Source organism: Copadichromis virginalis, linkage group LG12 (genome assembly GCF_057382275.1).
Source record: "Copadichromis virginalis isolate Kocher_CV1m ecotype Utaka linkage group LG12, C_Virginalis_male_GT1.1, whole genome shotgun sequence".
In the NCBI taxonomy this organism is placed as follows: domain Eukaryota; kingdom Metazoa; phylum Chordata; class Actinopteri; order Cichliformes; family Cichlidae; genus Copadichromis; species Copadichromis virginalis.
The window spans coordinates 8,364,612-8,389,764 of NC_140629.1; the positions used below are offsets into that span (position 1 = coordinate 8,364,612).

General features: G+C 39.2%; 1 protein-coding gene and 1 long non-coding RNA gene across 2 annotated transcripts; both read left to right on the plus strand.

Annotated features, from left to right (window-relative positions):
• The first annotated feature begins 4,367 nt into the window (after positions 1-4,367).
• LOC146696481 (uncharacterized) lies at positions 4,368-11,603 on the plus strand. Its single transcript, XR_014923252.1, has 2 exons — positions 4,368-4,880; positions 9,979-11,603. It is a non-coding gene; the product is annotated as an uncharacterized LOC146696481 (long non-coding RNA).
• Positions 11,604-20,780: 9,177 nt separating this feature from the next.
• LOC146696482 (uncharacterized) lies at positions 20,781-24,057 on the plus strand. The gene is made up of 2 exons (XM_085474595.1): positions 20,781-21,262; positions 22,480-24,057. The coding sequence occupies exons 1-2, from the start codon at positions 20,885-20,887 to the stop codon at positions 22,507-22,509; spliced, it is 408 nt and encodes a 135-aa protein (XP_085330721.1). The 5' UTR covers positions 20,781-20,884; the 3' UTR covers positions 22,510-24,057.
• The last annotated feature ends 1,096 nt before the right edge of the window (positions 24,058-25,153 follow it).

Below are 25,153 nucleotides of genomic sequence, written 5' to 3' on the forward strand. Positions count from 1 at the left end.
TCTTTGCATGTGATTACCTTCATGGTGCTCCCATCAAAATGAAGTCCCATCCCTGCCTGCATAGATCATCACCAGGACTGAAGATTCGGCTCCCACTTACTGACGGGCCATTATTAACTGACATGAAATTATCTCACAGGCCGGATATAATTGTATTGTGGACCAGACGTGGCCCGTGGACCGTACGTCTAACACCCTTGGTTTAAAGTTTGCTCAATTAGACAAGCCTGTGAAATAAACAGGGAAAGTATAGTTTGGTCAAATGAGACCAAAATTAAACTCTTTGGATGCCTTAATACACACCATGGTTAGAGGTCACTGCATGTCACCCCATAAACACCATACCAACACTGAAGTTTGGGGGTGGGAACATCACGGTGTGGGACTGTTTTTCAACATGTTGCACTGGCACGCTACATATAATTGAAGGAAGGATGAATGGGAAAATATAATGAAACATTCTTTAGCCACAAACTGCTGAATGTCAGATTAGTCTGTCAACAAAAGTCAGTTTTCTGTGCAGAGCTACCTGCAAGAGCATGGATCCCCCTCAAACGCCAGCTTAATGTGAATTTGTACACAAGGACTTTGTAAGTGAATTGTGGTGAATAAAGTTATTTTGTCAACTTTTTATTGTTTAAATCTGAAGGTGTAATGTTAGGTTGGAATAATGTGTGCTGATGGGTCAGACCATCTCAGCTGTGTTTCACTTATGTAATTTTATTTATTTGAAGAAAAATATTATTTCAATGTAAACAGTAAATTGCAAACAGAAGAGAGAGGTCACCTTTGCATAAAAAAAATGTAACCATACAAGTCTTCCAATAGTCTGACTTGTGCCTATAGATATACATTATTAGGAAGACTGCATTTTTCTTTGAACTGCATAAATAACTTAAAGGGATGTTTAGTTCAGAGTGTACTCCCACAGAACCAACATGAAAGCCATCTTCAGTCACACAGGGGACAAGTGTGGTCATGCTTTATGCTGTTGAATTTCTTTGGGGTAGAATGGCTGTGACTCAGAGTCTATATCACTCAGTTCATGTTATCCCCTAAACGTCAGTTCAATTGCACTGACATTTACTGGGTTCTGTGTTTTTCAGTCTTGCCTTGGGGGAGTGAAGGTGCAATTAACATGCATCTCCTTTTGCTGCCCAAGTGACCTTTTCTTGTGAAGTCCGCTACAGAAGATGGTTGCATCTTGACATCTCTTCTGTACTTTTAGAAAAGCCTAAAAAATAATATTGTATCAGTGAGTTTAGGTTTATTTATATAGTATATCTAGACTATAGTGAGTACTTTCCTACAGCCAAGGCTACAAAGATGGAGACTATAGTGAAGTGAAGACATGTAGGTTATTACAGTGTCTTCACTCCCAAATTCTGAGTTGGTCTCCAATAAATTCCTGCACTGTGGGGGTGAGCACTGTCATCTTGGAGGTTACTTTGGTCATATGCGGTTGCCACTGGTTGCAGAATCTATTCTTGACATCTCGCTGCATTAAGATTGTGTCGCATGATGACAAGCCTTGTTTTTCCAGTGAGCTAGATTCCCCCCCCACAACATCACACTTCTTCCACCAAAAGCTGTTACCTCATCAGTGCAGCAATCAGAATTGCATTCTATCTTCTTGACCTTTGAACATAATGTTCCTCCATTTTCCGGTTCCAGTGCACGTTTCCGACAATGAAGGAGACTCATAGTAAGGCCTCTTCTTAGCCCTACAAGACCGGAGATTGGCCTCTTGTGGCATCATCTTCTTGGGACACCTCCTTTACAGTCTTTCACTAACATTAGATGGTACTTGACCTTCAATTTTTATGACGAGGTCAGAAATGGATGAAGTGTGGCAAGAGATCCAGTTGAGTGACGTTTCTCAGAAGAAGATAGCCATAATAATACTTGTTTCTGTTGTGGTATAAAACTGTATTGCCCGCTTACAGGGTCATCCTTTTTTGTGAAGCAGACCGCTGGTTCGCATCGAGGTCCAGCGCGCTGTAACTTGTAATTTCAACAGCTGAAATGAATCAAATATTTTAAAAGGTAGTCATTCTCCTTCCTTCCTTCCTTCCCTAAAGAAAGAAAAACAAACACTAACATAAACTGTATATGGGAACGATGATCTGAACAATATCAAGTCTGGTAGATCAGATATAGTATATGAAACATCCTGTCCTTCAAGGCATTGTGAGAAGGAAAACATTTTCATATAGATGCTAAATGCTAATTTCAGTAAAATCTATCCTGTAGGTTTTAAGGTCTGGACAACATTAGCATACTAACAGACTAAAGTGCATTGCAAGTACTAGACAGTAATTATGCTGTGATTAATTGGATCAGATATTGATAACGAAGAGGGCGCAAAAATGTCCCCGTTGTCTGATCAATAAAGTCTTATCTTATCAAGTGACTATGAGCTAGTCTAACACAGTATTAAGGATCTTCTAATGGTCAGAAATGTGGATAAATTTGACGCTAACTAGGTTTAACACTTTTTGCTTGCTGTTTCTTGTGATTGTGGTAACTTGACTAATATGTTCATCTTACCAGTGTTTTTGTCAGCCCAACCCTGTGTGTGAGCAGGTGCACACACAATACAGCTGAGAGCAAAGAAATTAGAGGAGAGCAGAAAGAGAGCAGAAATGACAGTAGAGCACAGTAAAGTCTGTCACTCAGACCTGAAATAAATTAATGAACAGTGTTTATGCACTGGTACTGAGTGCCCAATGACCTGTGTCAGTATAAAGGCTGACACATCTGCTTTAGTGTATCTTTACTAGACACGTTCTTGTCATTCTGAAACGCTTTCACAGTGAGTGCTTGCAGACTGTCTTAGGAAAACTACAAGTTTGCTTCTGCACAAAGACTTAAATGTAAAAGAAAATCAATTTCCCTTTAGGCAATTTATTGAAGAACAGTCATCAAAGATAAGGCAGAGCCAGTGCATGAATTTTTAAGACAAGCCATATACATACACAGAGGAAATATGTTAAATGCACATTTCAAATATCTGCTGGTTATAAAGGTTGTGCTCATCTTTAGTTTCTCCTATAAATACATAGTTTGGGCCCATCTGGGACTTTACTCACAGCCCTGCTGAACTCATTTTGTCCTTAGATCTCAGCAAATAACTCTGTGACTATGATGTAAACATAACTGATCAGAAAAATCCCCTTACACATGCACATGCAGTTCACATCACAGCTGTGTTCTGAGGCATTTTAACTGAATATTCCTCTACTCTTTCGCCCCCATCACAATTTAATGGGCCTTACCTTCACCATGTCAGATGACCTCCTGCTCCATGTGAACCTGCAGATCTCATTAGGCAAAGGCCTGCAGTGATGTGACAGTTACGCTCAGGATGCTGACTGATAATGACTAGCAGTGCTTAGAGTGTGTGTGTGCGCACACACAGGCTGTTCACCACCCGATGTTCCTCATAATATATTATTCATGAGGCCCTGGTAGTGATAATTACCAGTGCAGTCATGGAAAGTGAACTCACGAGTGCCTAATTCAGCAGTCGTGAGATATAAAAGGGAAGGGGGCTGTTCTGCTCTCTGGCATGTTTTAGGTGTAGACGAAACAGAGGTGACCTGCCCTGCAGCGACCTGCTGCGCCTTGGGGAAAGGGTTATGAATTTCTATTATATTCACTACATCATGGACACAAAAAGAGTGAGTTGTCACTTTTGGACCAGGGCTTCTAGAGTCACTGTCCACCAGTGGAATGTGAGTCAGATAACATATAAAGTGCAAATGACCTTTCCAAACCCCGAGGTAGTCGTTGTTCATCTATATCCAACAGCACAGTGTAGTGTTACATCGACTTTGGTGGGTTGTTGACCCAGTTTTCTTTTTCCAGTTTTGTGGTTCATGATTTATTTCTGGTTTATGGGGTGATTTACTCTCTAGGTCTATACTGCTGCTTCTGAATTTTGTTAGCTACTTCTAGTTCTTAGTCGTCTGATAACGTTAGTTCCTCTTCGTCTCCAGTCTTTCCTAATCTCGTCTCTGTGTTCGGCCCCCAGCGTCCCCTATATGGAGTCAGTATTGTACTGACTTCATACAGTGTTTGTGTCGCTTTCTGTCTTATTTTGCCAGTCCCTCGTCTTGTGTGTCCAGTTTCACATCCCTTTGTTTTGTTAGTTAGATTCTCTTCACCTGTGCCTCTCTCCCTAATTAATTTGTGTGTGGGAAGAAAGCTGTGTTTTTGAGCTTAGCTCCGTGTCTGAGTCCTGCATTTGGGTCCACACGCTGCCTGCCCCACAGTGTCATTGTGACATATTCATTAGCCTTTCTGGGAAAACTACAACACCATAAGCAGGGAGTCATATGAGAGACGAGTAGTAATGAAAAATTTCCTCATGGTTCTCAGTAATTAAAGTTCTGGTTCTGTGCCACTGTAATATTACAGGAAGGAGTTCATGATCACTGGTTATATTGAGATGCGGGTACTTGACTCCAGTATGGTGGTTATTCAATCCAATTAAAGATGCTTATCCAGTCCATGATTGCATGCCTTTAGACCACAGTTAGTGGAGCTGGGTTAATAGGAGATTCTAAAGTACCTTTAGGGTTGAATGTGAATGGTTGTCTGTCTCTCTGTGTTAGCCCTGTGACAGACTGGTGACCTAGGGTGTGCCCCGCATTTTACCCTATGGTAGCTAAGACAAACTCCAGCACCCTGCAACCCTGAACTGGATAAGCAGAAGAAATTGGATCGATTACAACAAATAAACTCTGTGCAGTTTCTCTTTTTGACTTTTCTGACTTGACTTGATTTTTCTTGTTTCAGACTTGGCAGCATGATCGCTTGAAACTGGGCTTTTTAAGATGATCGGGGAATTGTCTTGCTTTTGCAGCCTGCCTCAGGTAATGATTCAAGAAACCACAGGCTTTGGCACTGTTGTGTTGGCTTCAGTTTTCAAACCTGGAGACTGCTGCTTGGTTTCACAGAGGGGCAACATCAAGACCAGAAGAAGAAAAGGCTTTTCCCCCTAAACTGTGTATCCCACAAGTGTGATGAGTTCACTCTTTTTAGAGTTTAATAATGAATGTGTGGAGCAGGAAATGTGCATAATGGTCCACTGTAAGAATAAAAATAATAAAAATGCAAAATTAATTTATGATTTTTACACATATTTGAATTTATATATTCAACTACTACTTTGATTATTACTTTTAACAGAGCAACACCCATAAATAGATAGATAGTGATGTGCTGGAATGTAAATGAGGTCAAATGTGATAAGATGCCAGAAGTATCAATAGGTATAAAAAAAATATATCATCATTCTGATTTATGTGTGTGCAAACCAATGTACACAAGTAGAAATCTGCACACATATGCATACAGATTTTATGTATTTAATAAAAAAAAAAGTAAAATTAAACCCCCATAAACTCACTTTGTAATTATGTATAACATTTAAGTTATTTGTTATGGCATTTTGTGAGGTAATTTTGGTTCCTACCATTTACGGTATGGTGTGCAATGCACTCTATCATGTGCGTCGAGGCGACAACAAAGTAAAAAGTTGAGTGCACACTGTCCTGCCTTGTTGGTGTTTATTATAGTCAATAACATTTAAGATAACTGCAGCCTGCTATACACCCACAGCCCTTAGAGCCCGGAGAATGCTACCACAACCAGGAACCAGGGTTACAGTTTTAAGAATGTAAAGTATTTTTTTTAATTCCTCATATTGATGAAATAATTATTAAGCGTTAACTGATAAATTCAGAAACTGCTGTAAAAAAAAGAAGAAGCAGAAAAAGAATAAAAGAATAAAAATAAAATAAAAGAATAAAAGAATAAAATCACTAGACCACACATATAACAAACACATCTCCAAGAGTAATCCCATAAATACAGTCCTAAAATGTTTTAGTCATACTCTATGTACTGTAGTGTAAGTGCAAACCTGATTTTTGTCTGCCCTCTTCATCCTGCTGCCCTTCCTTCACATTTATACTGATCAGTCGTACATTTGCATGAATTTCATCATCAAAGTGCAGCTGTTGGCCACCTCAGCCAGGAAATGTGGTTGGCAACTTGTCCTCTACCTATAAATCAAAGCAACATTTTATCTTTTCCTTTTACGTTCAACAGTCCTCCAGTGCTACAGGCTAATAATAAATTGTGTCTAATAATATTGACATTTCTTTCTTATTTGAGTACAGATAATGTTGTGACTGTACAAAAACAGAACTACAGCTCAGCAGACCCTCTAAGATCATCATGTACAGGTTTATTTGATTATTGTAGGCACATTATGAAAATGCATTATTTATTGTTGTAACTCTACACATAGGCATACAGGACCTCCAAGCTCTCTGAATGTGCACCTGTGCCTTGACTGCTTATTTAATGATAGTGCTAATAACCTCTAATTGTATAACTTGTGTTTACAAATTACAGGAAGACTGGGACATTCGGTTCAGACCACACTGCTTAATGAGATACACATTAGTCAAACATGTATTTATAAAACTGCTAGATTAGAATAATACACCGAGAAGATGGTTGAGGAGTGACCGTGATTTCCACACTTGGCAAGAGAAATGAGAAGGGAAGAGAAAGGAAGGAGGGCAGGTGGGTTTGGAAAATGGGAACAATCAGGTGTGCATACATAGACAAGTGGTTCTGTATCTGCACTGCAGCTGAAAATGATGCAACATTCTGCATTTGTCATCAGTTCCACTGGTTTGTGTTCAGACATTGTAAGAGGTGGTGGAGTGAGCCTGAACTGATTGATTCTGCCTAATTAAGTTGTTCTGACATAATACATATGATATATTTGTACATTGTAGTGTGGGGAATCATATAGTAATACAGACTGTGGTAATACTGGGTTTAGTCTACACCAGGGGTGTCAAACTCAAATACACAGTGGGCCAAAATTCAAAAGTAGAACAAGGTCGCGGGCTAACATTAATATTTATTGAAAAATATCTTCCTCCAGATTTAAGAATGAATCTCTTCTTATGGACTCAAACAAGTTTTGCTGAAAAACTGAATGTGGAACAAGCAAAGCTTAATACTAAACAATGTATATATTAGCTGTATAATACCAGTAGGCCAGCTCTAATAGTAATTTGGTATGGCTTCGCGGGCCAAATGTAATTGCGGGCCAAATTTGGCCCGTGGGCCAGAGTTTGACACCTATGGTCTACACAGTGGTGCCCTGATAATGTCTCAAAAGATGTGGAACATCTGGATCAAAAGTTGGCCTCAAATTTAACAACTGATTATATTAATCACCCTTTATCACAACCAGAGATGGGCAGTAACGCGTTACTTGTAGCGTGCAGCGTTTAAAGCGTGGAAGTACTGACCTTACTGTTTGATTCCATAAAAAGCGACAAAAACATTAGTGTCCGTTGTGCGTGGGAAGAAAACTTCTTTTTACACTGAAAAAAAAAACCCTAAACAAGCTCCGAGTGCGCAACGATGTAATGGGAAACTCACAGAGAAACTCGTGGATTCTTCCACTGACCGCTGCGGCACACCTGCACCAGGGTAAACCTCCGCCTAACCCACTCCTGCTTTACAGGTGAAAATAGAGCAACAGGACCGCTAGTCTTTGATTTTATTTATTTTCTGCTGTGTTTTACTTGCATCTATTTGAAAGAGTGAGTGCAAACACAAAAAATATTTTTATTTTATGTGCAGGAATGTGCAGAAAATAGGTTTAAATGTTAAACTAATTTCTTCAAGTCAGAGAATGTTGCATATAATTAAATTTTTGCTTGATGCATAAAGTTAAAAGATTAAAACTGATAAAACAAGTAAAAAAAAAGAGACTTTTCCATTTGATTACATTTTGTATGATGGATTATGCAGAAAAAGTAGAATTGGGCTGAAAGATCTCTCGCTTTATCACCTATTCAGGTTGTAAATCGTGTTTTTAAAAAGTAACTAAGTAACTAAGTAATTAATTGCTTTTGAAAATAAGTAATCAGTAAAGTAACGGGATTACTTTCTGGGGGAAGTAATCAGTAATTAGTTACTGATTACTTTTTTCAAGTAACTTGACCAACACTGATCACAACTGACACCTAACCAGGGTGTAAGGCAAGGCAAGGCAAGGCAAGTTTATTTGTATAGCACAATTCAACAACAAGGTGATTCAAAGTGCTTTACAGAGACATTAGAAACAAGAACAAATAAAAAGCATGATTTAAAATTGATTAAAACAAGCAAATAAACTAACTAACTAATTAACAAACAAACAAACAAACAAAACAGTATATAAAATCAAAACAGATAAAATCAGAACAGTAGATAAAATCAGTAGTTAATGTAAGTTTTGAAATTTAAGCTTAAAAGTGTTGGCATTACTAAATTTGTCTCAGTGCTTAATTTAAATATCCATAAAATCATCACATTCTCTGTAAGATTAAGGTCAACTATTGAACGGCGTATATTTTAAAGTAAAGGCTTTAAAACCAAGTTAGTACAAACATCGCTAATGTCACATAACTTTGCCGACATTTGGCCAACAGTAATGTTTTAATGTTCTTCGTTATTAAACATTCGCACATAAATAAGTAACATAATATTCAGTACTTACTTTTAAAAGTTTACTCTTCGGCTGCCCCTCTTCCGCCGTTTTTTTTTCCGGCAAAATTATCCACACCCACCGCCGCGCTATGCATTCTGGGATATGTTGGGCCACGAAGTTCACACCGCCACATCCTTAAAATTCAATGAAATGAAGGACGCATTTGAGGACCGCATTTCGAGCAGCCTTTGAATTGGGACAGCCTTCGTCGTGTCCCTGTGACGTAATTGGCCTTAAAATGCGGCCTTTAAGGCTGCAGATGCTGAATTGGGATACAGCCAAGGTAAGTTTAACTTTGGTCGTGTCCAAATTCATGGGCTGCATCCTCCTGAGGCCGCATTTGTAGACCAATTACGTCACAGCGACGCGCCGAAGGCTGTCCAAATTTGTAGACTCCTCCGAATGCAGCCGACAAATGCGTCCTCCTTTTCCCCGAATTTGAAGGACGGGTCGGGTGTGTCCTTCGTGGCCTACCATATCCCAGAATTCATAGCGCGGCCCAGCCAAACTCCAGTTTCCAACAATGGCGGCTGCTACTAAGTTTTAAAATTACTCATACTAATCTTTCTGGGTCACAAAATAAACTTTTAACATATTTTCAGGTGAGAAAGTAGCTGTGTAAAAATCTGCTCGGTTTATGTTAAAATCCAGTGGCACCAAGGTATCATACAATAAAATAATGTGATTAATACATAAGTAAAAGAAATTCCTATACATGCCCCTTCCTGATTTCTTATGTTTTAACATGTTTGTTACACTTACACGTTTCCAATTTCAAATGTTAACACAGATGTTCAGAGTAAATACAGACTGTAGTTTTTTAAATGATGATTTCATTTAGTTTGGGGAAACAGCTCTCCAACTTTACCTCATGCAGAAAAAGTCATTTCCTTCTAAACCTAATAAGTGGTTTTGTCATCTAGCAAGAACTGTAATCAAGCATTTGCAATAACTAATAAAAAAAGCACTTGGGACAATTGTGTTGGTGACAGCTTTTGTTATAATATCAATAATATTTATATGAATATGGGATACTGTTACATGTTTGCACGGACTGAAATATGGAGACACTCCTGGCATTATATGAGCAAAGTGAGACTCATTTTTTAGGGTTGGTGGAGATGAGTGTGAAGATGCAAACAATCCCTGTCAGTGACGGAGAAGCTTTGATGAAAATATTTGGTAAAAAGTTCACCAGCATGAAGGAAATGAAGTTTCAAACTTTCCTTAGGAGGACCCCAGCATGCCTGCTTAAAGAAAAGTGAGTGTGGCGATGTGGATGCTTGCAGCGACTGCTGTATAGAGGCCATCCTGCTACATATCAAACACATCAGAGTCATAATTGTTATTTTAGTCACGTGTTTGTTTATTATCCTTATTGTTTTATCTGGGACTGTTTGCAGACATCTCAGAGAGAGGAGACACCAGCATCTGAACAGAGACTCAAACCAGCAACCTGCAGCTCCCTGCTTGGCTGCTCCAGTTTTCTCCTCATTCATGTTGCCCACCAGTGATTTCTAGCTGCTCACCCACACAGCAGGCTAGAATATGCGCTGAGCCTCAGCACCCAATACTTGGACATGTTTTCTTTATTAAATAATGAACCAGACCCCAAAAAGTAAACAGCTGTTATTGCTAGGCAACGGGAGCAGCATTTGGCAATGCAGCACCTGACATTCCTGACCATGTGGGCGGAGCATGCATGGAATGGAATGTTTAGTAGAACTGTGCAACACAAGCACTTAGTTACAGCATTGTTCATTGTATCCAGACACAGCTAGAGACACATCTACAGCAGCATCTCTGTGCAGGACAAACGACAGTTGACGAAAAAAACATCGAAAACTTCACTTCACTCCTCTACAATACGTTGGTTCTTTTGTTTAAAAGGCCAAAATGAATCGAGGGAGAACGACAAGAGGATCGGCGAGTGCTTCACCATACAATTCAGTACAGCTGATTAACCTGCAAGAAGAATTTCAAATGATACAGGCTGAAAATGTCAAATTAAAAGAAGAGGTAGAAAAATCAAGAGGAGAAGCTAAAAATTCAAAGTTTGAAACTGAAGTAGTATTGCAGGAATTACTGCATGTGGGTCTCAAACTTAAAGGAGAGAAAATGGGAAAACAACAGGCAGAAAACGAGAATGAAAACATAAAGAAAGAACTGTTGGAAGCTCAAAAAGCATTGGAGGAAGAGAAAAGCACAGCACAAGAAGCCAAAAATAAATATCAAACTGCAAAGAAGGAGGCAGGAAATGTGATGCAGGAATTACAGGAGGTGCAGGAAGCTTTTGAAGAGGGAAAAAGGAAAATGCAGTTGGCAACACAAGAAGCTGCAAATGTAATGGCTGAAGCTGAAACACTAAGGAAGGAATTACTGCATGTAAAGCAACAACTTGAAGAGGAGAAAAAATGTAAACACGAGGCAGAAAATGAGATTGAAAATATGAAGAAAGAATTGTTGGAAGCTCAAAAAGTGTTGGAGGAAGAGAAAATTAAAATACAGGAAGCAAAGAAAGAAATGGAAGATACAAAGAGTTACACTCAAAACATGACGAAGGAACTGATGAAAGTGCAAGAAGAACTTGCAGAAGAGAAAATTGAGGTGAAGGTATTCAAGAAAGAAATGACGGTGACCAAGAAAGACTGCAAAGACGCACTTAAAGAAATAAGAAAGCACAAAAAGGAAGCTAAAGAGCTCCTCAAACAGAAAGTGAAACTGGCCAAACAGCAGCTAAAAGAAAAATTTAAAGATGCCGAGGAGCAGCTCAACAAAACCTTAAACGAACTGAAGGCAAAAGAAAAAGAAAAGAAAGCCGAGGACAGGAGGGGATTCTGGAGCAGACTGCTGAGAAAGAACTGACCCAGCAGCATCAAGTTTGAGGAGATCAATAGTTTCTTCCTCCTTCCCCCTCTCTCCACCTTTCTTTCACCCCATCCTTCTTCTTGGGACGTTTGTTTGTTTTTTAAAAACTCTAATCTAAATACATGTACTGAAATACACAAATAAAATTGCCATAACTTGACCTCATGTTGCCTGCTTCTTTTCTTGTGTGTCTGTGGATGTAAAACAGTAACACACTTTCTGCTCTGTCTTTAATTGTAAATAAATGCAATATGTTTTCATTTTAAAATGCAGTACAAAAAACTTCTGCTCTAAATCTCTTTTTTTTAGCAAAATGCTTTTTTTTTTTTGCCTGTTGTGGACATTTTCCATTTAAATAAAGCCTGCAGACGAGCGGTAGCTAACATTCTTTAATCAAAACACACAAAGAACAGACAACCAAGCTTGATGAAGTCCCTGCATGACCGCGGGACAGACGGTCAGCAGAGTCTCCCTGAGCCTAGCATGGCTCTCAGTTAAATACCTTCTACAGGAACAAAAGGCAGTACACAGCTGTTTCACACCTTAAGGTTCACACTCCCTTGCTACCTCCCAGAGTCCTCAAAGAGACTAAAGATTCTTCCTGTGGAGTCGTCTGTTTCCCCCAACTTCCTTACTAGACCCCCACCATTTGTCTTACTGTATGAGTGTGAGACATGTTAAAATCCAGTGGCACCAAGGTATCATACAATAAAATAATGTATTAATGCATAAGTAAAAGAAATTCCTATACAATCCCACCCTTTGATTCTTAAATCAAAGAATCACATTAATACCAGAATTTCTTTCCTGACATTCTGTTTATCACATCAACATTATTGTTCACTTAAAGGAGTTTCACACTGTGTATCCTCACTTCACTGTTCTCCCATCACCCTTTGTTCATCTTTAATATTCCCCACAATCTAAGCTCTCACATGCAAATGGAAACATCAATGATACAGAGGAAAGGCCTTCTCCAGAGTGTCAAAGTACTTTGCATGGCAAAGTGAAACAGCATTAGGTGGACATTCCCAGTCACGGTCATGGCTCCTGGTGTCTGAGTCATAATTCCAATGCTGATCTCCCTCTGCGCTGTCACCTTTGGAGCTTGGCACGCTCTCTTCATTCCTCAGTTTCTGTTCCAACGCCGCGGACGATTTAAGGCAGAGTATGTCGTACACCTTAGTTGTCTTCCTCAACGTCAGAATAACAGTCTGCCTTTACACACATTTGTAAAAGAATAAGTCGTTCTAAAGAGCTTGCTGTATTCTGGTGTGGTATTATAATGATGGCAGCAAGTCAGTGTTTGAAATTGATTCTCTCCTAGATATTCCACAGCGGGTAAAAGTCAGCAATGCTCTGACTCAATAACTGCACAGTTCCATATCTCCTCTAGCATTAGCATCAGTGAGAAAAAAAGTTTCTTTTATGTTGTGTAGCTGACGTTTTAATTTTCAGTCCACTCTAAAAAATTATTTCTTGCAGCATAAGCAAAACTACAGTAAAATCTTCGGTTTGTGATTACCGGAGTCGATCAGCGTCACAGGCTGTCGGTTCAGATAAGTAGTTGTCCCTTCTGAAGGTGAGTTTTCATTGATTTCCACAGGTACAGGTGCAGGTAAGGAAACTTTAGAAGGCATGTAAGAGTTCTCAAAATTCACAGGTATGAGCTCAGGTAAGTATTTGTGAGTAAGAATGGGACAATCAGGTTTTTCGAGGAGCCAGGCAGACAAGCATTAGCAAATAATAAGCAGGCAAGCAAGCAAATCATCAAAACTAGAAGCGACAAACCACAACATGTAGCTTAACAATCCAGCAACAAATGCAAAGGAGAACCAGGATTATGTACTGGTGGTGATTGCAGATGAACATCAGGTGTGGCAGTGGAATCTGGGGCAGCTACACCTGCATCTGGATGGAGGTAAACAAAGATATTTCACTTAAACCTACTCACAGGGGAAAAGAAACATTAGGTCTATCTCCAGTTTCGAATCCAATCATTTTTCCATTTCAGATATTGGATACTACTTTAAAGTCTATTGCATGACCCAAGAAAATGAGGTAAAATTCCAACTGCAATTAAAGCAAATGAGTAAAAGAGCTGAAATGATGCCCGGTGTATATATGAATCATGGATAGAATTTTAGGCCTTATTGCGTTTTAGACTAAAACTAATTTGGCATATCTATCTTGCTACTTCATCACTGAGAAGTGATTTATCCGTTAAATTATAGTTAAATGATAAATAATGAAAATATTCCCAGAGAGACATACTTTTGTTAAGGTATTTTAATTTCAATTTATCAACTTTTAGAGAATGTTTCCTAAATATTTTGTGTCTCACCTTGTACTTTGGTATTTGCTATGACTGGAGCGTTCCAAAGTTAAACCCACAGCCATGGAATAACTTGAAAGATCAGTGTTCAGTCCTGAATATTTGAATTTTGTAAAATGGTTAGCTTTCCTCTCAGGGCAAACGTATATCCTGATAAATGTTAAACTCCAGCCTCGTGGTTGTTATATCAAAAAATAGGGTTAGTCTGGTGGTTTGCAGTAACAACCTGACTTGGGATGGATTAAAATTCTTGGCCTGAACTGTTATTTCACTTTGCCCTTGGACTTTATGCAAAGTGGATTTTAGAGGCAAAGTAAATGAACGGATAAAAATACAGATGCAGAGATACCTTGGAGAAATTCCAAAACAATTCCAACAGAATACCAAGAGACAAAGTGTTGGGGGGAGGGGGGGGGGGGGGGGTGTAACAGATAAAGCACCTGTGAATGAAATATAGAAATAGATCTAATCATGGTGCCTCAGTTTTGTTTTCTTATCAGAAGACAGGCACAATAATATTTTATGCATGTGCATTGAAAGCATTGAAAAGGTCATTTCAGTATAACCACTGAATGATCAGCAATGATAAAGGACAAAAGGAAGCATTGTTGTAGCTTATGGCAAAGCTTTGGTCTTGATTTTGAAATGTTTTCTAAAAAAAAGGGTACATAGATATAAATACTTATTCATTACTCATGAAAAACAGCCTACAACACAAATAGAAAAATCTCAAAGCAGACTTATTCCATCACAAACAGCACAATGAAACAGTAGATAAGCCAAAAAAAAAAAAAAAAAACTGCAATGCCTGGAGTAGCCACTTGATGCTGGCTCCAAAAAGAGGATCAGTTCCTGTAATTAAAATATATAACTCAGTAGCATTAAAACATGTTTACAACCAGGTACAAAAACAGTTTCCTTGTTTGTAACAGCTGCACAATAGGTGACTCTTTACAACTCATTCGTTTAGATACTGTAACAGAAAGCAAATTACTTAAAGTTTGGAGTGTGATCGGTTTATTGACGTGTGTTTGGACACAAGCAGCTGTAGCTGGAAGCAGTCTTGTAGATCTTATTGCTGCTCTTTCAAATCACTGAGCTGGATCAGGTTTTGTTATCATATTCTGTTCATTAGGCCACCAAATGTGCATACAGAGAGTCGGAAAAAGCAAGTCACTTTTCTGTGAAGCTAATTGGATGAAAATAATTGTGCTAGAACACAAAAGGTAATACACACCCACACCCAGTCAATATTTACCAAACGCTAGGGTTAGAGGGTAAACTGTAGTTATTCAAAATGAACTTTCATTTGGATGTTAAACAGCAACTCAAACAACTTTTGTATGTGTTCTTTTTTTCTGTCAGAATAAAATCGCACTAATTATATGATCAGCATTAAAAGCAGACTGCTGCTTTAGAGTTAACAATAATTTGGTCACTGACTAGTGAGGTCATCAGATAAGGTTGTCCACCTTTACACTAGGAATATATTTTGAACTTCAAAGTTAGGTCAATTTTTCTGCATTCATGTGCTCATTCAAGCTGACTTGTCCGGCGAGTCAGAAGAGGACAATGAATACATGAAAGCTAAGCTATGAGAACCTTTCTGGCAGGAAGTACACATCCCCTTTTTGAGACTCAACCACACTAATAACGTTCAGTCAGAAATTCTAACTTTTGTCTCCTATTTCTTTCAAGAAGCATTTCCTGTTTGTAAAATTTACGATCAATCATGTTTCCAGCAGCTAAATCAACTGTATTGTTTGTGGTTGGACTTAAAGGCAGCCTTTCCTGTTAAATTTGTATAGCAGATTGTTGCATCTCCATTTTTAGTGACATGATGTTAAGCTGCTTTGATGATTTTTCAGTCTGCCAATCCTACTGAATAAATCTAATGGAGGAAATCTTGAGTCTTCACTTGTATCAGCACCTGCACCGAGTACACTGCACTTCAAACAGCTTTTTTCTATTCATATGTGGATATTATGTGCCAGTGTGTTTTTTTTAATAACTAAAACATAAAAGGCCAAATGTTGAAAAAACAGGCTCTGAATGCACTTTAAAAGTTAGTTAGGACAGTATATGAATATCTTTTCTACTTCAAGGGTCCAGCTGAAGTAGTGGAAGCTTTTAACCACCGTCCTATTGATTCTGTAGCTGTAGTATAATATATTTCACCTGAGTACTCAAATATCGTCCAGTGGAACCAGCTTTCAGCCTGAGGAAATTGTCCCTGAATTAGAGCTTACGACAACGAAGATCTTCAACCATTCAAAGCAAAGGATGTGTTTGGTGTGGAAACAGTTATGCTCAAAGGTTTGTTGCTGCTCTGGGCTCTATCCTATTACAGAAATGATTAACCTTTTGACAATCTGAGGAAATGTTTTCCAGTTCATGGAAGCTGGCTGCTCTTCTTTCAGTATTTATAAAATCATCTTCTACCTATTCTAAGAAATTTTACCTGTTGTGTCAAAGGTTGCACAGAAATCAGTAGCTCAGCAAGTAATTTGCCATCTGAGCAACCGTCCTGCACCAAATGCATTTTAATTCTAGAAACACTTCAGAAAGTCATTTTTTTCTCAAGAAAAAAAACCCTTTTCATATCAACAGATAAAGGCGTTGTTATTATGTTTCTTTATCTTTTGTAAGGCTGTAAGAAAATACTCATATACATGTGTTACTGTTCTTCAGATAAATATATCTCAGACAACAACATTGAGACCACCTGCTTTATACAAGGTGCCACATCTTATCTTAATGACCTTGTAGCACCATATCACCCTATTAGAGCACTTTGCTCTCGCTCTGCAGGCCTACTTGTTGTTCCCAGAGTATTTAAAAGTAGAATGGGAGGGAGAGCCTTCAGTTTTCAGGCCCCTCTTCGGGGGAGAGAGACACTCTCTACTTTTAAGATTAGGCTTAAAACTTTCCTGTTTGCTAAAGCACATAGTTAGGGCTGGACCAGGTGACCCTGAATCCTCCCTTAGTTGTGCTGCAATAGACGTAGGCTGCCGGGGATTCCCACGATGCATTGAGTTTTTCCTTTCCAGTCACCTTTCTCACTCACTATGTGTTAATAGACCTCTTTGCATTGAATCATATCTGTTAGTAACCTCTGTCTCTCTTCCACAGCATGTCTTTATCCTGTCTTCCTTCTCTCACCCCAGCCGGTCACAGCAGATGGCCCCGCCCCTCCCTGAGCCTGGTTCTGCTGGAGGTTTCTCCCTGTTAAAGGGAGTTTTTCCTTCCCACTGTCACCAAAGTGCTTGCTCATAGGGGCCATACGATTGTTGGGTTTTTCTCTGCATGTATTATTGTAGGGGCTACCTTACAATATAAAGCGCCTTGAGGCTAATGTTGTGATTTGGCGCTATATAAATAAAATTGAATTGAATTAAATTCAATAGAAGACTCTGATTCCTGTAAGGCAAAACCATTCCTGACTCAAATTTGGACAATTTGAAGATGATCTGCTTGTGCACCTTTGGACAGCTTCCAGTGACGCTTCTAATTTTAGCTTTCTTCCTGGAAGATATATCTTCCAGGAAGATCAAAACATTATATATAATGTTTTGACTATTTGCCCAAACATCACTACTGGCTCAGTCACACTAGCAGTGGAAATAAGATGGCAGTATCATCACAACTGAGACTGAATTGTGGGGATGATATAACTGTAAAATACACCAACAGCAACATTTTATGTAGGAACATAACTAGATCCATGAGGTTTCAGTGTTAACAAAATCAGTGTTGAAACCACTGTTCCCAACTAGGACTGCATGGCACCCCAAGGTGCATGGATTTGTCTCCAAAAAAAGGTGACAAAAATTTTAAATCATTATATTTGTGTGTGTGTAAATGGCCTGTATTTATATAGCGCTTTACTAGTCCCTAAGGACCCCCAGCCAACTATCATTAACTGTAAGTGCAGTTACGCTTGCGCTCACACACCGTCGACATTCAAAAGGCTTTTGCAAGAAGTAATCCCATTTAACTATTAAACCTATACTAGTGTTGTAAAGCTCATTGAATGTCAATTTCATTCACGATTTTGGACTCCCACAATTAAATGAACAGTGAAACCTGAAAATCCTTACTCCACCAATAGGCTGTAAAGACAAATCAAGTGCTCCCTAAATTAGTGCCAATCAGAGCTCTTCCCTGCTAATGCAGCTTGAGGTCTGGACAATTAACAGTATGTGAACAGACGGATATGCAGATATGCGTATGAAAATCACAATCTCATTTTAGAGACAAAAAGATTTACTTGTTACAACAGGAAGGCCAGCTAAATCCGTCAACACACATCCTTTGGGGTCCTTAGGGACTAGTAAAGCGCTATACAAATACAGGCCATTTACCATCCTAATGCTGAATATAGGTTTTTTATGATTATACTGAGCAGTTAATATTAATATCAGCTGCCTGAGCTCAGTCATCTTACCATCTAAAAGGTCAATATCCGCAGAAAGGTCCAGAGTAATGTCTTTCTGTTTCCCATTCAGCTCAAGCAGCTGACAAGTAACAACTTTATTTCTGCATCAAACTGGTAGAAGTTATGAGCGCTCTATTGACAACAAGGTCGTTCATCTTGATGCGTATTGCTTATAAATTCATTTAAACATGCAACTGACTGAAATTTCTCCCTATTGGCAATACAGGCCTGTGACAGTGTGACTGCCTGATTGTGCACCCTGTCTCACAATGTGATCTGAGAGGCTCTTGTCTTGGCCACTTTGGAATAAATTATACATTATCTCTGGATTTGTTAGCACTAAAGCTTTTTGTGGAAAGTTATGCTAGAAAGTTTACATTGTGCAGGTTCAGAAAGATTGTTTTTTCACAAAATGTTTCCATGGTTTTGCTGAAGTCTATCCAGTACAACATGATCAATGGCAGAGCGAGGTTCAGTTCATCTGTAGTGAGTGTAGGCTGTCTGCTGTTTACTGCTGTTTAGTTGTCAGTATGTGTCCCCATCTATTACTCCGGAGAATGCTGTAAAATGATGTGAAAGGACTTAATGTGAGCCAATAAGTCAGTAAAGCTCACGTCCAATGAAAGGGATACTGAGTTGTTGAAGATATCTGGAACTTTTCTTGGTAGGCGCTGGTGTTTTTGCTGCTTTTAGCCAGTATTAGTGAAACACTCTTTAGATTGGACATTGTTGAACTCAGACAAACTGTCATACAGTGTGATTTCTGGGACATTCAAGCCTAACATGGCATAATGTTAGCTTATAACCAAATTTTTGTCAACTGTTCAGAGATGGGAGTGTTGCATATCTAATCTGGTGACAAGTAATTTCACAATATGATAAGATAAGATAAGATAAGAAGAGCTTTATTTATCCCGAGGGAATCCTTTCATCATCATAAACATGCTCAATGCAGACAAACAGAGGAGCAGAGGAATAAAGATATACAATAGTAGACAATAAGAATTGAAGGATCCAGTAGGATAGTGCAAATATAATAGCAAAATAACTCTAACAAAGTAACGATACTATACTATAGTATACTACTATATCAGGTAAAATAAAATAACATAACTATCAGTGCAAGTGATTATAAAAAGTGACATAGTATTGTGCAATGAATAAAAAGAGAGTAGCAGCGTATGATGGTGAATAAAAATAGATTTTTATGCAGTTTTTTTTTTATGTTTGACACTTTTTCCCAGAAGATAAGTCTTGAAGAGAGTGAAGTCTCTTGGAGCTTTTTCTAAGTAACTCTAGATTCCAAGTTCAAAGTTTATTAAATGTGTTAACTTTTTGCCTCGCAGTTAAGCAACAGAATGGAATTTTTAATTCATCTAACACATTTCTTTCATATGTAAACTCGACTGGTTTCACTCACTAATCTGATTATAGAAATGTACAAAGAACCTTTACTGAATCTGAATAATTCTAAATGAACAGGTGTGTGCTCGCACACTGAGTTTTAATTTATCTATGCAAGGGAACATGTTAGATTTGTGTTCTCAAGAGTAAATATATTTATTTATTTTATGTTGTGAAAGACGTTTTCTGATTGTCATTTTATTTTGAAAAGGATTTTATTTTGGTGATTATAGATTACTTCACTTCCTGTTCCTGTTGTTCCGAAGCGCGAACTGCTGAAGCAATGATGTATCTCATTCCCTTCCTGTGTTGCTAACAATAAAAGAAACGGGCAAAGTAATCAACCAAGTGAGTGTATTATTAAGAGAACATGGCCGAAGAAGAAGGAAACTCTTCAAGCTCAACAGGTTATGGGCCCAGGCGTGACACAACAGGAGGAAGATGGCAGAGGTTAGTGTTCAACGGAGACGAAAACAGTTACGAACTTTGGGAGGCGAAGTTTCTCGGCCACATGCGGATCATTGGCCTAAAGGATTTTTATCAGTCACTAAATATTATCAGTCACTAACCCAGATGCAGAGAAGAATGCTGAATGCTACGCTGAACTGATACAGTTTCTCGATGATAAAAGTCTGTCACTGGTAATGAGAGATGCGGCTGACGACGGAAGAAAAGCTTTAAAAATACTACGTGACCACTACGATAGTAAAGGCAAGCCCAGAATCATTGCACTGTACACAGAGCTGACGTCTTTACAGAAGAAACCAGATGAGACAGTGACAGATTATATTATCCGAGCTGAAAAAGCAGTGACCTCTCTAAGAAATGCAAAAGAAGTCATCAGTGATGGACTTATTATCGCCATGATCTTAAAGGGGCTTCCTGAAACTTACAAGCCATTTGCTATCCACACAACTCAAAGCAGTGAAGATTTAACATTCACACAGTTCAAAAGCAACCTACGAAGTTACGAGGAAACAGAAAAATTTGACAACAAAGTAAAAGTGGATAATGTGATGAAGGTTGATTTAACATCAATCACCTGTCATGGATGTGGAAACAAAGGACATTTTGTAAAAGATTGTCGCCAAAAGGGAACACCTAAGTGGTGTAACTACCATAGAAGCTTGACACACAGTGATGAGACATGTAGAAGAAAAACCAAGTACAGAGATGACGCAAAACTGTAGTAAAACTAGAGGGCAAGAAAGAAGAGCAGACTTTTGTATTTAAAGTCAGTCAAAGACCACTGACTACTGACATAATGAGAGAAGGACTAATGGTGGACTGTGGTGCGACTTCACACATCATTACGGAGAAGAATAAGTTCATAAAGTTCGACGAGACCTTTGATCCTGGGGAACACTACATGGAGCTCGCTGATGGATCCAGGACAAACAATGTCGCACTCAAGAGGGGAGACGCGAACGTCTCTCTACGAGACACACAAGGACACTGTACCACCATCACACTGAGAGATGCTCTGTTCATCCCATCCTACCCTCAGAGCATATTTTCAGTGAAGGCAGCTACAAACTATGGAGCACAGGTGATCTTCAAGAAGGGACAGAACGAACTAGTGAACAAAGATGGGACAGTCTTCCCCATCGAAGAATACAACAGACTCTACTATTTGAAAACGGTAAACATTGAAACATCACTCAATGACATAATGTCCTGTGATACTGTTAATCTGGCTTGTGATGTAAAAACATGGCACGAAATTTTAGGACATTGTAATGTTAGCGATGTGTTAAAACTACCTGATGTTGTAGATGGCATGAAAATCACAGGCAGGGGGATGCTAGATTGTAATGTGTGCACAGAAGGGAAATTCACTAACAACAGAAACAGACAAAGTGACCCAAAAGCGAGTGAACCATTACAGTTGGTACACACTGACCTAGCCGGCCCTATTGAACCAAGTGGCCAGAGTGGTCATAAATACGCTATAGTATTTACCGATGATTTTTCAGGGGCAGTGTCAGTTTACTTCCTAAAACAGAAAAGTGACACGACAGAGGCCACAGCAAAGTTTCTAACTGACTGTGCACCATACGGCAGTGTTAAGTGCATTAGATCGGACAATGGCACAGAGTTCACAAGCAGTTCCTTTCAGTCTCTTTTAAGAGAAAAAGGCATAAAGCATGAAACATCTGCACCATATTCTCCTCATCAAAATGGCACAGCTGAGAGGCAATGGAGAACTCTCTTTGAAATGGGGAGGTGTCTCTTACTAGAAAAAGAGCTGCCAAAAGAATTATGGCCTTACGCCATTCAAAATGCAGCTCACACCCGCAACAGATGCTACAGTAATAGGACTAAAAGTACACCATATCAAATGTTAACAGGGAAAAGACCAGATCTCTCAAAACTGTGGATATTTGGATCAGACTGTTATGCATACACACATAACCACAAGAAACTTGATCCCAGATGTGAAAAAGGAATATTTGTGGGTTATAGTAAAAATAGCCCAGCATACCTGGTCTATAACCCTCGCACAGGAAAAGTGTCAAAACACAGGCTTGTGAGATTTATCAAGAAGAACACTGTTGAACAACAAACACAGACTGATGAATATGACTCAGAAATTCAGACTTATGAGTATGTAGTACCCTCAAAAGAAAGTACAGGACAACAAAATGAAAATGCAGCAGAAAACAGACCTCCTAGAGAAGAGGAAACCAACACAAATGAACCAAACCCTGACATAGAAAGAAATGAGGGTGATGAGCAAAACCAAACTGAGCGCTATCCTAACAGAGAAAGGAAACCTCCGAAATATCTAGAGGATTACACATCTAACTGCAAAGATTTAGCAAATGTAACCTCTGTAAGTGTTGATTATTGTTACAGAGCAACCTGTGGAATCCCCCAAACCTATAAAGAGGCGCTGATGTCACCAGAGGCACCAAGGTGGAAACAGGCAATGACAGAAGAAATCAACTCTCTGAAAGAGAATGACACATTCGAACTGACTACTTTACCTACTGGTAGAAATACCATTGGAGGAAAATGGGTCTACGCCCTCAAAGAAAATGAACAAGGACAAATATTCAAAGCCAGGTTTGTAGCAAAAGGTTACAACCAGACACAAGGAATAGATTACCAAGAGACATTTGCACCAACAGCAAACATGACATCTGTGCGAACCCTAATGCAAATAGCAGTCCAGAATGATCTTATTATCCACCAAATGGATGTTAAAACTGCATATTTGCATGCTCCCATTGAGGAAGAAATATACATGGAACAACCAGAAGGTTTTGAGCAAACAGAGTCAGGAGAAAACTTGGTGTACAAATTAAAGAAATCCCTTTACGGGTTAAAACAATCAGGTAGAAACTGGTACAAACTCTTGAATGACTACCTTGAACAAAATGACTTTGAAAGAAACCTTTCTGATCACTGTGTATACAGGACATTGGACACGAAACTCTACTGGTTATCATCTGGGTAGATGACTTGATCATTGCGGCTAGCAATACTAACTTGTTAAACACATTCAAAGAAACAATGAGGTCAAAGTTTAACATGAAAGACCTGGGGAAAATATCCAGTTTTCTTGGGATACAGTTTATACAAAAAGAGAGTGAAATCAGGATGAATCAGAAGAGGTACATTCAAAGAATGTTGGAACGCTTTGGGATGTCTGAATGCAAACCCAGATCCACACCGTGTGAACTAAAAACGGACACTACTACATGTGGAGGAAATGATGCAAATGAGACTGTTAACTCAAGAGAGTACAGAGAAATAGTGGGCAGTTTGATATATGCCATGACATGTACGAGACCAGATATAAGCTGGGTGGTTAGCAGACTATCTCAAACACTAGCTCAACCCACGAGAGAGGACTTAGTAACGGCAAAACAAGTCCTCAGATACCTAAAAGGCACAAACGACTTCGAACTGATCTTTAAGAAAAGCAGTGAGGATCTAGATCTAATTGCTTACAGTGACTCTGACTGGGCATCCCCTGTAAAAGACAGACGCAGTACAACAGGCTACTGTTTTGCACTTACTAAAGAGGGACCAGTAATATCTTGGAAAACAAAGAAACAGCCTACAGTGGCACTCTCAACACGTGAAGCTGAATACATTGGTCTTGCAACCACTACTCAGGAAAGCATGTACTTAACCCAACTGTTAAACGGCATGGACAGAAAAAGGTACACATGTACTAAACTTTTTGGGGACAACCAAGGGGCCATTGCGTTGAGTAAAAACCCAGTGAACAGACAGAGGTCAAAGCATATTGATGTGAAATATCACTTCATTCGTGAAGCGGTAAATGAAAGGAAAATCTGCATTGAACACTGTCCATCAGAAGAAATGGCTGCAGACATACTAACAAAACCAGTTACAAGAGTGAGACTCAGAAAGTTTCAAAAATGGTTCTTTGGAAATGCATAAGATGCTATGGGTTAACAGCACGAGAACAAGGGGGGGGGGGGGGGGGTGGTGTTAGATTTGTGTTCTCAAGAGTAAATATATTTATTTATTTTATGTTGTGAAAGACGTTTTCTGATTGTCATTTTATTTTGAAAAGGATTTTATTTTGGTGATTATAGATTACTTCAGTTCCTGTTGTTCCGAAGCGCGAACTGCTGAAGCAATGATGTATCTCATTCCCTTCCTGTGTTGCTAACAATAAAAGAAACGGGCAAAGTAATCAACCAAGTGAGTGTATTATTAAGAGAACATGGCCGAAGAAGTAGGAAACTCTTCAAGCTCAACAGAACACATTCAATCCAAGGAGTATTGTGTAAAAGTGGTAAAGTTCTTGAAAGTGTCTGAGAAAGAAGCCAGATAGTGAGTCTTTAGGATGAGTGACAATGCTTTATAAAAGAGAAAATAAAACGAGTCGGAAAATTACTGATGTGGTAAATGTTTTACCTTGTGGGATGTGAACTGTGGCTCAGATGGCTCCAAGATGGCGCTGGAGTGACGGCAGCCTTTCCAAGTAGCTCTGCAACACCGCACCTTTTTCTTAACTTTAACTTTTTTTAGACTAGGCTTTCAAACTTTATTTCACCTTCCTCTAGTTACTCTACTTATACCTCTTATACCACTACAGTTTGCATACAAGGCGGATGTCGGAGTGGAGGATGCCATCCTGTACCTCCTGCATAGAGCCCACTCACACCTGGATGGGGGAAAAGGCACGGTCAGGATCCTGTTTCTTGACTTTTCCAGTGCCTTTAATACCATCCGTCCATGTATGCTTCAGGAAAAACTGAACAGGATGGAGGTGAACCCCTGCCTGGTGGCTTGGATCTCCGACTACCTCACCGACAGACCACAGTACGTCAGGCTGAAGGACATCACGTCTGACACTGTGGTCAGCAGCACAGGAGCCCCACAGGGAACTGTGCTGTCCCCTCTTCTCTTCACCCTGTACACCTCTGACTTCTGCTACAACTCTGAATTGTGCCACATTCAGAAGTTTGCAGATGACACAGCCATCATGGGGTGTATCTGGGATGATCAGGAAGAGGAGTACAGAAGTCTGGTGAGGAACTTTGTC